Here is a 15,616-nt window from a genome sequence, read left to right on the forward strand (position 1 = left end):
AACTATGAGAGTGCTGGCAACAAACGCTGTTAAATATTATTGTAACAAATACTCATATCTACAATTCAGTTTTTATCACCTAGTTTGATAATCAAAAACTTACTTAAGAAAATCTTGTTCACCTAAAGTAACAGAAAAATTATTTTCCTTTCCAAGCTTCCTTCTACAGCTCATAACATGTGAAAATTCAACCGGGTCTACACAAAACAAGCCCTCGATAATTTTATATGCAATTTCATTATTATGATTCCTAGCTTTTTAAAATGACATTGAGACAGACTTTTTCACGTGGTCATGTTTACTTATAGGAAAGCCTGAAAGTGGCTTTTGAATTTGTCTTTTCAGATGCTTTTTGCTAATTCAGTAATTTCAAGAAACAACTATACCAGAGGCACCTTGTTTATGCCATACTAACTTAATGCGGAAACTCAACTTACAAAAGAAACCACCGCCAACAACAACAAAAACAACAACAACAAAAAACACAGAAGGTTGTCAGCCACAAAGCATATTCCAGCTATACAAACATTACTGATACTTAGCTGTAGAAGTAGATTTAAGTTTATTATATTGATGTAATTTAGAAAGCAGTGGATTAAAAAAAATCATTTCTCATTTGTGTCTAGATTAAATGGGAAACTAGTTTTTTTTTTGTTTTTGACATTCACCTTTAAAATGCACATATTCTTTAAATTTGTAATTTGAAAGAATTACTGATGCAGATGCAGTGCATGTTTATGAACAAGGAAACTTATGAGAAATTGATCTACCTTTTAAAAATGTTTCTTAGTTTTTCCCCAAGAGAATTAGAATTACCCTTACTGAAAGAATATCCCATAGGCTTGGGCTGTTAACTGTTCTAGTAAACCAAAAAAGTAAAAAGATAAAAACTGTACACTTATCTGGGCAGAAAAGCTGAATATTAGCACTATTGTCAATAAGCACCCTTCACATAAGTCCTTTGGAAAACCTATTCTGAGATTTAAGATATTAAGTGCAGCATTTCATATGTGCACACTGTTAAAACATCATGTGCCACCATGGTACATAGTAAATTCTGTATTTATTTACTGATAATTTGGCTTCATATCCAACATACATACAGGAGTCTTCACTTGTGCCTGTTATTACAAGGTAGGATGCTGCAGTGCTCCACATTAAACGTTTCCATTCACCTCAAAATATATTACCCTCCACTGAATTTGGAGAATAAAGCTAATACCCATATCACTTGCTGGTAGCAATTTTTATTAATAGGTCAGGAATGCCCAAAAGCAAATGCCTCTGGTCTTCCAGGACAGGATTTGAGAAACCGTGACAATAATCTCCCTTACCTAGTTCACTCTAGTTCACATTTGTATTATTTTAATGGCACCTAGGTACCACTATCCTCTTTATGAAAATTTTGCCAGCACATACACTAACCATATGAATGCATAAAAAACACCTCGAAAAAAACCATATTGTAAATCTTCAGGCTTCTGTTACTCTAAATTGTATAAAATGTATTAGGATATATTGTCATTTTGTAGGAGAAAATAATAATAAAAATAACTAGGTTGTAATTCAAAGCTGTGAAAATGCTGTTCTAACATTTTCTAGTGCAGCTGAAGCATGAAACTGGACTAACTTAAAAGTTTGAAATTTATTCTACCAAAATAATTTTAATAAACGGAGTGCAACAAGGTTGCATTTTTACAAAAGGCAGTAAATTTCTAACTTGAGATTTCTTCAAATGCAAGAGTTGTAATTGGCAGAACAGCAATATTACATTTCATATATGTCAGAAAAGAGTCGTTACTTACAGAAAATAATTTGAAGAACACATTGTCTTATTAAAGCAGAAGTAAAAAAAAAAAACAACAATTCAGAAATCTCCTAAGTCCATATTGCAGTTTCACATTAAGATTGCTTAGCTAATTTACTAACCTTTATCATGAGGTGGGTCCTCCGGCAGGTCCACATCAAGCATGAGATCATCATCTTCAAGATCGCATGAATCAAGATTATTCAAGATATCCTGCAAGAAAGAAAATATGAGATACAGATGCTTTCATAATATTTTATTTACCCTACTGTCATAAAAAGCTTATTCCAAAGGTTTGTTTACATTTGCATTGTACACATATCCAATACTAGCAGCAGCTTCTTCTCTTTAGAGGCCAAGATCAACTTTACTTGAGACAATCTACACAAACAACAATCATCACACATCTAGTAATATGATACAGTAACAGTGTTAGTTGAAATAAAGATGGATTAAAACATTTTTGTGCCTTACATCTATGGAATACTTCACAGATTTTTCTTTTCATTAATATCCTGCCTTCCCCCCAGTTGGAAGCATTTTAAAACTAAATGATTTTGCTCACTTAGAAGATGTTCCATCACCTTATTTGGGCTCTCATACCATATTACCAGAATATTGAAAGGAAGAGGGGGAACCTGTATGTTATCTTGATTTTTTGGGCCAACAAACAAAATATGTTACTACCAGCACTAACCTCTGCTTTTATCTTTAAGATTGTGGTTCACATAAAGCTGTTTGTAAAGGAACTAACAAACTGTCACAATGCGTGTGTGTGTGCGCGTTAATAGTTCCAAGAAAAATGCAATGAAGTGTGATAGTACTAAATGAAATTATACATACGTGTAGTTAGTCAGGTGCATTAAAGGAATGTAGTCAGGGCATGTCAACTCAGTGTTAGAAAGGCAAAACCTGACCCCTCTTCCTTAAATACCAAAGTAGGAAAAACTCGAGAGGGCTGTAGAATATTCAACTTACGGAGCAAACAGAAGCTGCCAGCACCACACTACTGAAAAGCTACATCAGGCAACAAAGTGTCGAAGTTGACCAGAGAACCCAGAATGCATTTTACATATTTACACAAAGAAGGCTAGACATATTAATACTAAATGATTACAAAACAAAATAGGTCTAAGGAAAATGTTAATGGTTATACAGCTAACTCTTGAGCTCTATTTTCCATATCCCACAAAAAAAGCCATTGCTTCAAGGCACACTTCACACTTGCCTCTTTTTTTTTTTTTAAGAGCAGAAAGGCAGTTTTTTCTTAGGTTTAATAGCTACACCTACAGATGATATGTGGGACCAGTATTGAAAAATTTAGCAAATACAAAGTAAATGAAGTGTTTAACTAATTATGTCACACTGGATAATAAAGGGATTGTTAAATACTTAACCAAATACTTCCATACAGACTACCAATACACTGCAAAACAATATTCACTTAGAAAGTTACCCTTTGCTGGCTACTGTTAGATTCACTTTGTGAGAGATGCATAGCTGAAAAGGTAGAACATCAACAGGAATGTCTAAATTGCTGCCCTAAGTATTCCTGAGCAGTCTTCCTATAATGTTCACAAAGGACTATTTTATTTTATTACATATCATAGAATCAAAACATCAACCAGGTTGGAAAAGACTTTTAGCATCATCAAACCCAACCATTAACACAGGACTGTGAAGACCATCACTAAACCATGTCACTAAGGGCTTCATCTACACTTTTTTTTTGAACACTTCCAGGTACGGTGATTCCATCACTTTCCTGGGGAAGCTTGTTCCAAATGTTGAAAAATCTAAGTATATTTTAAGGTTTTTGGATATTGTGACACACAGAACATTAAACATTCTACAATTCTGATGGGGAAGTCATTTATTGACTTAGAAGGGAGAGTATGAGATGAAAATAGTTAATATGTACTTTGTAAAGCACGAACACTATAAAGGACAGATGGAATACTTGAGACAGAACCATCTGGCTTTGTCGCATTTCCAAGTCCTACCCGAAATATTTTGTTTACATTCAGTATCCCAAGTATTTATTGGGAAAAAAAATTAGTAACAAAAAAAACACTATGGAAAAGCTTCAGAGAAATGGAAGCCAGTTAAATGAAATGTGGATTGAATATCTGCGAGAACTAACTTTCTGGAAAAAATTTAAGTTAAAACTAAAAGTAGTAAATATATAAAAACTAGAAGAATTTTAATTAGTATGTATTTTTTAATAATCCTGCAAAATGTAAGTGCGATTGAGAGGTAGCTTTGGTTTTTTAGTTGCCACATTGTTTCTATGTCACGCTTTGATCTTCCAAATTAGTACAAACAAGCATTATTTTCTTCTACTGTGGGAAACTTAATGAGCATGACAAATTACAGATAGTGGCAACAAACATCTAAGGAAGTTGAAAACATTTGACATTGCTATGCACAAGCATTAAAGCAAGTTCAATATAAAAACATAGTGTGTCAGAATGTCAACTAATAAACCTAGATAAGCCACTTCACAATCTTTGTACCACAAATTCGTTAAGCCTAATGATGTCAGAGAAGGTCAGCATTTGAGATGCCATACATTTTTCTGTCAACAGAACATTTGATTATGCTTCCCTAATTATACATTCCTGCACCACACTGAAGCAATTCCATGTGGGAAAACACAACTGTGAATATGAAGTCTTTGTAATAGGTAGACCACATGTGAATTAAATTTTGAATAATTCCCAATGTTATCTACTTGGAAAACAGAATGTAAAAGTACATGTCAGCAACATCATCTGGAGATCACTGCAAGATAAAGTGGTTTCATCAAGATCAGTACACTAACCCTGTATTTTCAGACTTCCATTGTTATTCTTACTACTGTATAATGAACAGAAGTTAACTACATAGCAGTAACATTGTTAATAATATGTGCTCAACAAATTATCATCATGAAGTGACTCTGGGCAATGAGCTAAAACAGACAAGGAAATAAAATCTTCAGAAGTGCATCAGCTCCAGCCCCACAGAATATTACATGTTTCAGCAATTATTAAAAGTTGCAGTAAGAGATAAATCTTATTTTATTTGTATAGTTGAAAAGAATAATGCATGCTAAAAGGGCATGTAACTTCACATGGCTGATTTAGCACAAGATTTTCAAGATGGCACAACCTACAATTGGGACTGCTAAATCTTAAGTCAAGCTACAAGGCTGTGCAAGATCCCCCTCCAGAAATTTTTCAGGTTAACAGAGGTAGTAGTGCTTTGTTCTCTTACTGCAACAGAGCAGAAAAAGCATTATGTGAGAAACAGTTCATGTATGACTAGTGCCATAAGTAGTCACACATACTGAGCAAGCAGAGAACCTCAACAGCGGGTAGCACTTGCACTGCATAAAGAGATAAGAAAAGACTAAACAGAGGCAAAGGTAAGGCTGGCAAACAATTACACCACACTTTGCAAGTTTATTCTAGTGTCCTGCAAATTCTTACTGTAGTGACTGCCCTCAGGCGCCAAGTTTACCCAAGGTTAATCAAGCACATACCAGCAGTTCACCTACAATAGCTTGAGGGTTTTTTTTGCCTAATTTGTTGGATGTGTAGCATTCAGAACATGTTTCTCAAGATGCAAAATAATACTAAGCTCTGAAGACAAAAAGTTTAATATTCAATAAAAATTCCACTCGAGTTCATTATGAAGGACACTAAGCATATTTTTTTAAAGTTCTTTCTAAAAATTACTCAGACTACGTGCATAAACTCTCTCTTCCACTGAAGAGCAGTATTTTTCAGCCCACCAACTTACGTTCAATTTAGCTTAACAGTCCTAGGCAAGATACATGATCCTTAGCTTTCCCATTTCTTACGCTAAGTATATAATGCAATTAAAACTAAATTACATGTCCAAATTACAAGGACAGATACCTACATTTCCTCCCTATTAAACCTAAAAGGTGTGCACAAGTGAAAGTTTATAACACAATGCATATTACATTGAAATTAAAAAGAAATCAAGTTGGGCATTGGATTAGTGCAGAAATGCAAAGTAATTCCAGATAAGCAACCCTCAAAATTTCAGAGTGTTCACAGAATTGATAAGAGCCTAGTCCCAAAATACAAATTCAGTACCCTTCTTTTCATGCCAAAATATGCTATCTTGCTTGAAAAGAAATTGCACTGAGGTAGTCATGAACTGTTGGTGAATATTTGGAACAACATTTTACCTTTTTCCACAATTTAAGATCTCAGACCTCATTAACTTATTCTGCCTTTATGAAATCGGCTGTTAAAGGAAAATACATAATTATTTTGGTTACCAATTTAGTGAGTTAGGTCTCGATTTCAATAATAATAATGCACTCCTGAAGCCAGTGGAAAATGGAAGCAAAAGCTCAGATGTCAAGTATTTTGTAGTGATTAAATTTAATACACATTCAAATTTCTTCAGAGTGGTTTGCTCTATATCCTAATTTTTTCAAACCTATATGCACAATTTCTTTGATCTTTTAATTCTTGTTCAAAAAAGACTGTAAAAGCAATTCATGTAGATCATTTAATACAGAAGACTGTAACTCCTTAAAAACTACAAACAACAATATTACAGGATAGATATCACCACTTCGGGAAGATGAATGAAACTACAGAAAGCAGGTCTACAAACTCAGAAGGTGGCAGCAAAAGATAATGTGTCATCTACAGCATCAATATATAAATACCTTTCCAACACACCTAGTTTTGTTGTTAGTATTCATACAATACTTTCCCAGGTTATGGACAATGCATTTATAGAAGCTTTATCTGACATTAAGGTAATCTAATTTATTTAAAAACTTCACTGTTAAAACTGGATGGATATTATGAAAGACAAACATGCTAGGTTATTCCCAGTATATATCTTAAAGTTATTTACTTAAGAATACAGCAGTAATTACAGGTCACTTTGCTGAATGACAGCACATTATAGCATGTTCTATTTACTTAGTCATACATTAATCCCTTTGCACAAACAAATCACCAGTAGGTTAGATCAAACTTCAGACTTGTAGTCATTCTTGCAGTACCACGCTGTATTCCTTTTGTTGAACACATATTATAGCAAGTATCAATGACCACTATAAAATTAAGGTTATGACTTCCATTAGTTAAAGGGGCTTTACTTATTTTGAACATTGTAAGTCTTTATGGACAATGTTTTATGCTTATTTTTTTCCTACATCTACCTTGAGCTGATTTTCAGTTTTAGTAACAGGATAAACAGTTTCTTTGAAATCGCTGAAAGATGAAATAAAGTGATTCGTCCACACAAAATTTTTTCTTCAGCTGTTATGTTAAAAAGATCTAATGGACACAGACTAGAAGAAAGTTTGACATTTAAGTTAGTGACAGTTAAACTAATTAACATATCAGAATTTTAAGCAATGGCTTAAAGGATGATATTTAAATTGTCCTAAAATAAAATAAAATACATATAACTCCATAAATAAAAGCCTTTTGAAGAGATTTCCATCAGAATCTCTCAAATACCAGTACTACTTGTATAGGTCTTCTGGATAATTAGTATATCAAAAAACATTTTAAAAATACTATATTACATGGGGAAAAAAAAACTTAGAAAAAAATTAGCTTCTCTGTATTACAACAAACTGCTCTGTCAATTTAGAAAAGCAGTTGTCAAAGTCACTAAATCATTTAAAGCTGACATGTCTTTGTGACATTCCATAGGGTAAAACATAAAAAGTAAAAGAAGTCAAACATCCTGGTCAGATGTCGCCTCCATTCTCCTACTGAAGAAATCCTGTTTAAATTAAATGTTTGTTGCCTATGTCAGCATGACAATGAAGCTACGACACTGTGTTTAGCAGGAGTATGATGCTATGGCAATGAGTATATTAACATAAATTTAACAATGCTGATTTCACATAATACCACACAGGAGAAAAGAGTAATCAAAGTAATTTCTTCAGGGAGATGGGGGAAGCCTTTTGAAACAACAGAAGATGTAGGAGTTGACAGTGGGATATAAAGTCATAAATCCCAGATGAAACATACTAGTACTTTACCATTAGTAGTCACCTCTCTGCAGCTGTTAAGATCTCCCAGCTGGGTGCCTCTAATGTGAACTTTGAACACTACAATTAACATGTAGTTGCACTTACAAAACAGATGCCTTTTATTTTCTACAAGAGTTCATTGACTTGACTGCAAGTAGGGATCACTGCAGTGAGTTGGCATAATTTGGGAAAAACAATGAAAATATACTGTGTTTATACAATTCTCTGTGCTTTAATATTTGAAATAAGAAATTATACTATTTTGCATCTGGAAGTGATTTATGTCTCTATAGTGTCAAAGTGTATTGCAAGTCTTATGCTATATTAAAGGGGCACTGTTTCTTATTTCAAACATGCTTTTGCAAAGAAAACCTAGATGTGCTTTATGCTCAGAAAAATTAACAGTTTTAGATGCATGAAAGTGCAGACATTTTCCCAGCCCTTTACTATGCAGTTGCATATGCTGCATGTCCTATGCAGAGGTGTTAAAAATTAAAGATTTTGGATTTTCATTAAAAAAATAAAATAAAATACCTATACACACACACACACATATATTTTGAGGAGGAAAAAGACCACAGAAAAAAAGTTCAATAAGCATAAAAAAAAGCATGAGCAAAGGGAAAATGTGCCCAAACAACTCAAGGGGCAATTGAAGACTTTGGGAGCACTACAGAAACTAAAAAAGTATGTTTTCAGCTGCTTGAAGAATGAAAAAATTAAGTAGCTTTTAAAATTAAACCCTAAACAGACTGAGTCAGCCATCTGGAGGGCAGATAAAAGATGACTGTAAAAGTCAAATATGATTGAAGGCTGACAACAGAGAAGAGGGAGACTTCCAGAGTCTTTGTCAATCCTATTTTCAGCATTTTGCAACAGCCCAGGTGGAGAAGAAGTAAGGAAAGACAGAGGAATTCAATACAAGTCTCCAAAAAGGCAATGTTAAATAAGAACTGAACTGGTAAGTGAAGGCAGAAAATAGAAGAAAGAGACATAGGAAGGCACCTAACATACTACAGGCTGAAGAGAAAAAAAACCACTGTAAAAGCAAACTCATCAAAACAGAGAAAAACACAGAGGTTAAAGAGACAGCTCTGCAGGATACCAAAAACTGGTTAGGAAGGGAGTTATTTTAAACACTGTACATTGCAAGTTGCATTAAAGATAATTAAGCCCAAAATCCAAATAAGTATTTCATCATTTTGTTCACATTCTGTAACAGAAGGTTGCCAAGACAACAAATGCAACAAACTTTGTTCTCAAAATCAAAGATACTTTATGATTTACTGTTAGATAAAACAGTCTTAAACACCGATTTACAATTCTTGAAAACACCATTATAGAGGCATTGTGTCTTCTACCTAGGTTTACTGAATGTAGATAAGAAATTATTAGCAGAAGTTATCACCCACTATAGCTTAAGCAGCAGCTATGCTTGCTGCTTTGGTTTTTAAAGTTTTTTTTTTAAATTACAAAATCAGCCACTAGACTGAGTCAGAAACCTGAAATTCAACAGCATGATAGAGAGAAAGAAAAGCAGAAATATTAACCATTCTGTTAAGACTTAACCAGTTCATAAGCCACAGCACTTTCCAAACATGCTAAGCAAGTTAAACCCCACTGCTACAAAAAGTATTCCTTCAGTGCCACCTAGCCTTTGGTAATGAACCTACAAAAAAGAAATAAGGTGGGGGGAAGCATGTTGACTATCTCCCTGCAGAATTCCAGGAAAAAAAAAATTACAAAAATTACTTTTTCTTAAACAGGCAGAAGCTTTTTAGCAAGAAGTTTCCCATCTATTATCGAGCACAACAATAGAAAGCCATCAGCAGTAAGCATAAATAGTAAGACAGCAGAGCCTGAGGAAAATCGGTCTTTTCTACAGATTGCTTACAATATGTTTTTGGAAAATCTACCAATATCAGAAGTTCAGTATTACTTTTACTGTTTGCCTAAAAATAACTCAGCATTTTACAGTATAAAGCAATATGTAATTGCTACACACCCCGTTAATTGTCAAAAATAATTGAGAATGATCCTTACTCCACTGACTTGCAGTTGTATTAACAGTGTGAAGTGAAGTTCAGCTTAAAGGAAAATAGCGAGGCTTCGAATAACTCCCGCTGAGAACGAAACCAAACCATAACCTCAAAATTCAGAGGAACATCATGGGCACGGTTACTACCAGATCAATTACGTTTCCTCTGTGTAGTTAATTTGAATTATACCCTAGCTAGGTTTTTGGGGTAATGTGAATAAGACTTGCTTCACAGGATTAATGAGTTCTATTCTTATACAGTCAGCTTAATATACTTGTTTCTAATTAAAAGCAAAACAATCCTCAAACAAAAAAAAAAAAAACCTTATGAAGTTTAACCATGCAAAGCACAAGGTCCTACACCTGGGTCAAAGTAATCCCAGGCACAGCTACAGGTTGGGCAGAGAGGAGATTCAGAGCAGCCCTGCAGAGAAGGACTTGGGTGTGCTGGCCAATGAGAAAATGAGCATGAGCCGGCTTCAGTGTGTGCTTGCAGCCCAGAAAGCCAACCGTATCCTGGGCTGCATCAAAAGGAGCGCGACCAGCAGTTCGAAAGAGGTGATCCTGCCCCTCTACTCTGCTCTCGTGAGAGCTCACCTGGAGTATTGTGTGCAGCTCTGGTGTCCTCAACATAGAAAGGACATGGAACTATTGGAACAAGTCCAGAGGAGGGCCACGAGTATGATCAGGGGATTGGAGCACCTCTCGTATGAAGAGAGGCTGAGGACATTGGGGCTGTTCAGCCTGGAGAAGAGAAGGCTGCTTAGAGATCTCATAGCAGCCTTCCAGTATCTGAAGGGGGCCTACAATGATGCTGGAGGGGGACTCTTCACTAGGGACTGTAGTGATAGTACAAGGGGTAACGGGTTAAAACTTAAATAGGGGAAGTTTAGATTGGATATAAGGAAGAAATTCTTTACTGTTAGGGTGGTGAGACACTGGAATGGGTTGTCCAGGGAAGTTGTGAATGCTCCATCCCTGGCGGTGTTCAAAGCCAGGCTGGACAGAGCCTTGGGTGGCATAGTTTAGTGGGATGTGTTCCTGCCCATGGTGAGGGGGTTGGAACTATATGATCTTAAGGTCCTTTCCAACCCTAACTAGTCTATTATTCTATGATTTATTCTCATATTTCACACACCAACACATCAGCTGTTGCTCTCTCCATCTCTCCACTATCCAAATTCAAAGCTGTCATTAATGGCTACCACAACTGAAACAAAGGAGTACAACTGAACTTGCCTTGATTTTAGCAGCTAAAACAGCATGAGAAGATTTACTGTGTCAGTTCTGAACCAAGCAGCTCTCAAGGGCATATATGCTTTCTGATACCAAAGGAAAAGAAGGTAATTTGCCATAAAAGCTTGTTCACAAAAATATCATGCTTCTCAAACCAACATCACAAGAGGTTTGTGCACTGTAACACAGTCACATAACCTCTTAATAGTATTTGAGAGCAGGGACACATACATCACATGTGGCAGAAATGTCATCTCATTAAGTAATTCAGTTTCTTACTACCTCCCATTGCTGCAATAGTTAAGCTCTGAAGTTGAAAACTAAAGCAGCAATGGGAGGGTTGTGGCTATTTTCACTCTGAAGACAGCACCTTGAAATCAGTTGCTACTTTCATGCCTTTTCTTTTCCCTGCCACAAGCAGAAAACCATATGCCAGCAAACTCCGCTGAAAGACTGGTTGAGGAACCCTGCTAACAGAATGTACTTAAACAAGTTCATACTCTTAGTTCTGTATTAACAAGTAGTATTACATTTTTTTTAATTTTTTTTTTTTTACAAATCCACAAATGTCTGCTCATAATGGAGACTAAACACAAAACTGTGACACTGACTTCTGAAGCTTTGAAACTGGAAGCAGTCTACTGGTTTTCCTAATAAATCATTTGAGTCGAAACTGAAAGTTTTTTAGAAACTGATGATATAGAAAACAAATGCCAGAGATTTTTATACTTGTAATGTTAGAAAAATAAAGCAATTATATCAACCTAATGAAAACTATGAAGTTAGAACAGGACAATTTAAGAGTCAGCGTCATTTTTGTCAGATTCTGGAATATGGCATGAAGATGCTGGGACAAAAGAGCATAGAACTTAGACACGACCGTATGAGCTTAACCAGAGGTTACCAGCAACATCAGCTTCAGCTAAGTGGCACTCAGATGCATGCCAGTGAAAAACACCTGTCAAGGCTGACATGTGTATGAGATTACAATCCCAGAACCACTGTATTTCTGAGCAGGAAGTTTGAACCACTTCATGAATTTTAGAAATTCAGAGTAAGCCAAAGCTTTTTCACGGACATCCTAAGGAGAAATGGCAGCTTACCAAGACAACACATTTACAGTAAATCCTTTTATATTACAAGTAAAATTCAGACATGCTGTTTGCTGTTTTCTAGAATACAGCAGTGAAAGCTACAATCTCACAGAAGGCTTCATGGGCCACTTCAATGTCTCTTGCCAAGAAAAACCTTGGCCTACAAACCCAAAAGTCAGGCTTTCAAGTAAAGGAGTGTGAACAACCAATTACTCACTCTGCCCTTCACAGGACAGGATTTCTGTGATGATCAATGGAACAAATGAGCAGAAGCAGAAAATACAGAACTCCACACTGCTCTTCCACATTAGTGATGGTATGTGCCATACAGCTCTGCCCATAAAAATGGTCTCCAGTATGCTGGGCACAGAGGGAAATACAGAAGGAGATACAATACAAACTACTAACTGACACTCCCTGAGTTTGCTCTTAGCCACTTCCCAGAACGTTCAGATAATTTAACTTCAACAATGAAAAAAGTCTTCATGAAAAACTTCATAAGAATGCAGCTCAATTTCAGCATACAACTGTGTTCAAGTATATAAAAACTGCTTTTAATTCAGAAGCATTTTGTACTGAAAATGTTCCCAATGGCTGTTACAAAATCTAGACAGCACCACATGGAAACTCAATATTTATCTATTAGGAATTAGCATTGTACCATTACCAAAAAAATTTCAGCACTTCCATTATATACTTCTATAAAAAATCCACACTGGGCAATATATATTTTATCTCAAATAGCAACCTCTAAGGGGTTCTCACTTCATAAAAGTCCCCCAAATGCTACTTTGAAATCGATCCTTGTTTATCTGAATAGCTGTTCTATTCCATACTTTCACATTATCTTAAGCTTACTTGCACTTGCATTTTTATTACAGCTGTAACAAATCTACCCAAAATTTTAAAAGCCCAGCCTCTCACACAACAAGAACTATGGCTTAGGTATCAACCCCCTGAGGAAGATGTGCAACAAAAAAATAGGTAGAATACCTAGAACACTTCACTGTGTAGAAGTAAATGTATTGGAAATACACACAAGCCTGAGTTCACATAACAAATAGTCATTTGAGAAATCAAACTGGCAATTTAAAGCTTACTATAAAGTCATTTTGAAAAGTGAATTATTAAATATATTAAAATATTAAGGTAATTAACACAGTTAATTACACAACTTCTCACACAGTGATAAATTAATGATTGAACTAAATAATGCTACCTTAGCAAGTTTATTTCCTTTTTAGTGGAGCAAATTTCAGCATATTTCACTGTGTGTACCTACACTTCACGAAACAGAAAGCATTCTGCCCAGTTTCGAAAATTAATACAGAATTGCCCTTTCCCAAGTTTCAATCACAAAGGGAAAAAACAGAATAAAACAGAACAGAATTATTATGAGATTTCAAAAATTACCTAGTAAGAAGAGAAAAACGTAATAATTTCACACTCCAGAAACAATTCTGGCCACTTGTCAAGAAACGACAAAACAGATTAATTCCAATGATATCCAAATTTCACTCCAAGGGTAGTTAAATTCTCAACAACTAAAGCACATCTGTCTCTTAAAAACAGATTTCAAATATTATTCCAGAATCCTATATCCTGATAATTACATTGATGATCACTCTGTATATACCCAAAACACTTTATTTATTTCAGTAAATAAAGACTCATACTGTTACCAAAGCCTACAGTAACAAGGAGTCAGAGGATTCCCTTTAGTCTTTTTCTAACATAGGGTCTTGTGTCAACCTGATAAATGAGGGAACACTCAAACAGTTTCCTGTTCTAAACCTATTTGCCCAAATGATATTGATTTAAGGAAAAACAAAACAAACTAAAACCCCAGACACCACAACAAAGTTCTCTAGAGAGTATGAAAGAAAGAAGCCAAAGCTACTGGAATATTTTCAGTCTGTTTTTTTACTTCTTGCAAACTATTAAACACTAGAAAATCATACTGCCTTTTAAAATGCACACACCTCAGAACAATGCACACAACTGTATTAGCTATCTTAATTTTTTATGTAAATGAGAACTTTGACTTTCCAGAAATATTTAAAGCTTCACTCTGGATCAAAGTTCATATATAAAAGCTTGTTTCTTATGTGTATACTTCATACAATGGTCAGGAGAAAAACTAGATCAAACCTTGATACAGCCAAAGATTCATTAGTCATCAAGCAAAGGAGCAATGAGACTTCAATTAGGATGCATGTTTTAGGCTACATTGCTTGTATGCATTTTGAACATCCTTCCCGACAAAAATAATGAAAGCAAAAACACAGCAAGGATGATGCACTATAGTACAAGTTCTCATTCTAGGAAATAAGAAAACATTTGTTTCCCGCTTTCTGAAATGAAACTATTTCAGTCCTAGGCAGTTATTACAAAGATCATTGCAGAAATCAGACATTCAGTCCTTCAGATGTGTAACTAACAGACTTCTACTGAGGGAATGTTAACCTTATCAACTGCTAACTGAACAGGCACGAGCAAGCAATATACTAATATAGTCATGCCCTCCAATGAAATTCATTTATAGGAAATAAGAACTTAATCTTGACTTCAGCCTGGCTCTGTAAATCAAAGTGTTTTGTTGGGTTTTTTTCATGAAGACAGTTGCATTTCAATCAAGAGCAAAATTCAAGCCTAGAAACAGAAAATGTGCAGATCCACATTAATGTTTGTTCAAGTTCTTCCTGGTTTCTGGTTTTTTGTTGGTTTGAGTATTTTTTCCCTTTCTATAATCAAACTGTTAACTTTGTTTGCAAGGCTTTTTTGGTTTTGAATAATTGTAATCTAAGATTTGATTACAACCACTCAGTGGCAGTGAAATGAATAAACATTTTAATTATAACCCTTAACTGGAGCTGAAGATAGCTAGTGACAGAATTGATGAAAGCCTATATTAAAAACTAAACAAAACCAAAACAAACACCAAAAAAAACCACCAAAAAAAACACACACACAAACAAAACACATGGGAAGCTGTACCTCACATTGTTGAGCAGCTTCCTGCCATGAAACAGTAAAGCAGCCCAGTGTTAAGAGTATGTAGCTGAAATAGAGACCATGAGAAAACAGTACAGCTAAACATTGAGAATAAGTATTGACAAATATTGTCTATGTCAGTGGCTTACAGAGCCATCACAATTGCTCTGCTAAGTATCAGTCTTCTCACACAGAATTAGCAGAAATTGCACCAGCGATTTGGTGCTCAGCAGCAAAGACCAGTTGTTGAAAGAAATACAAGGAATATCAATGAAATGAATGCTTGAAGACTTGAAAGGAGTTCAGTTCTTAAAATATTAACCACTTGATTTTTGCCTTCAAAACTGGAAATGAAACAGAAGTAGGGATAGTGGAATAAGTTGTTTTCTGTTACACACACAAAAAAAATCCTGACA

General features: G+C 35.1%; 1 protein-coding gene across 6 annotated transcripts in view; it reads right to left on the bottom strand.

Annotated features, from left to right (window-relative positions):
• Positions 1-15,616, bottom strand: part of CCSER2 (coiled-coil serine rich protein 2) — a 69,959-nt gene that overhangs the window by 35,474 nt on the left and 18,869 nt on the right. For all 6 annotated transcript variants that reach the window (XM_065670837.1, XM_065670834.1, XM_065670836.1 and 3 more), the window contains exon 4: positions 1,930-2,020. In XM_065670837.1, the coding sequence (XP_065526909.1) occupies positions 1,930-2,020 (91 nt within the window). The remainder of the gene's footprint in view (positions 1-1,929; positions 2,021-15,616) is intronic.

This window comes from Lathamus discolor, chromosome 3 (genome assembly GCF_037157495.1).
Source record: "Lathamus discolor isolate bLatDis1 chromosome 3, bLatDis1.hap1, whole genome shotgun sequence".
In the NCBI taxonomy this organism is placed as follows: domain Eukaryota; kingdom Metazoa; phylum Chordata; class Aves; order Psittaciformes; family Psittacidae; genus Lathamus; species Lathamus discolor.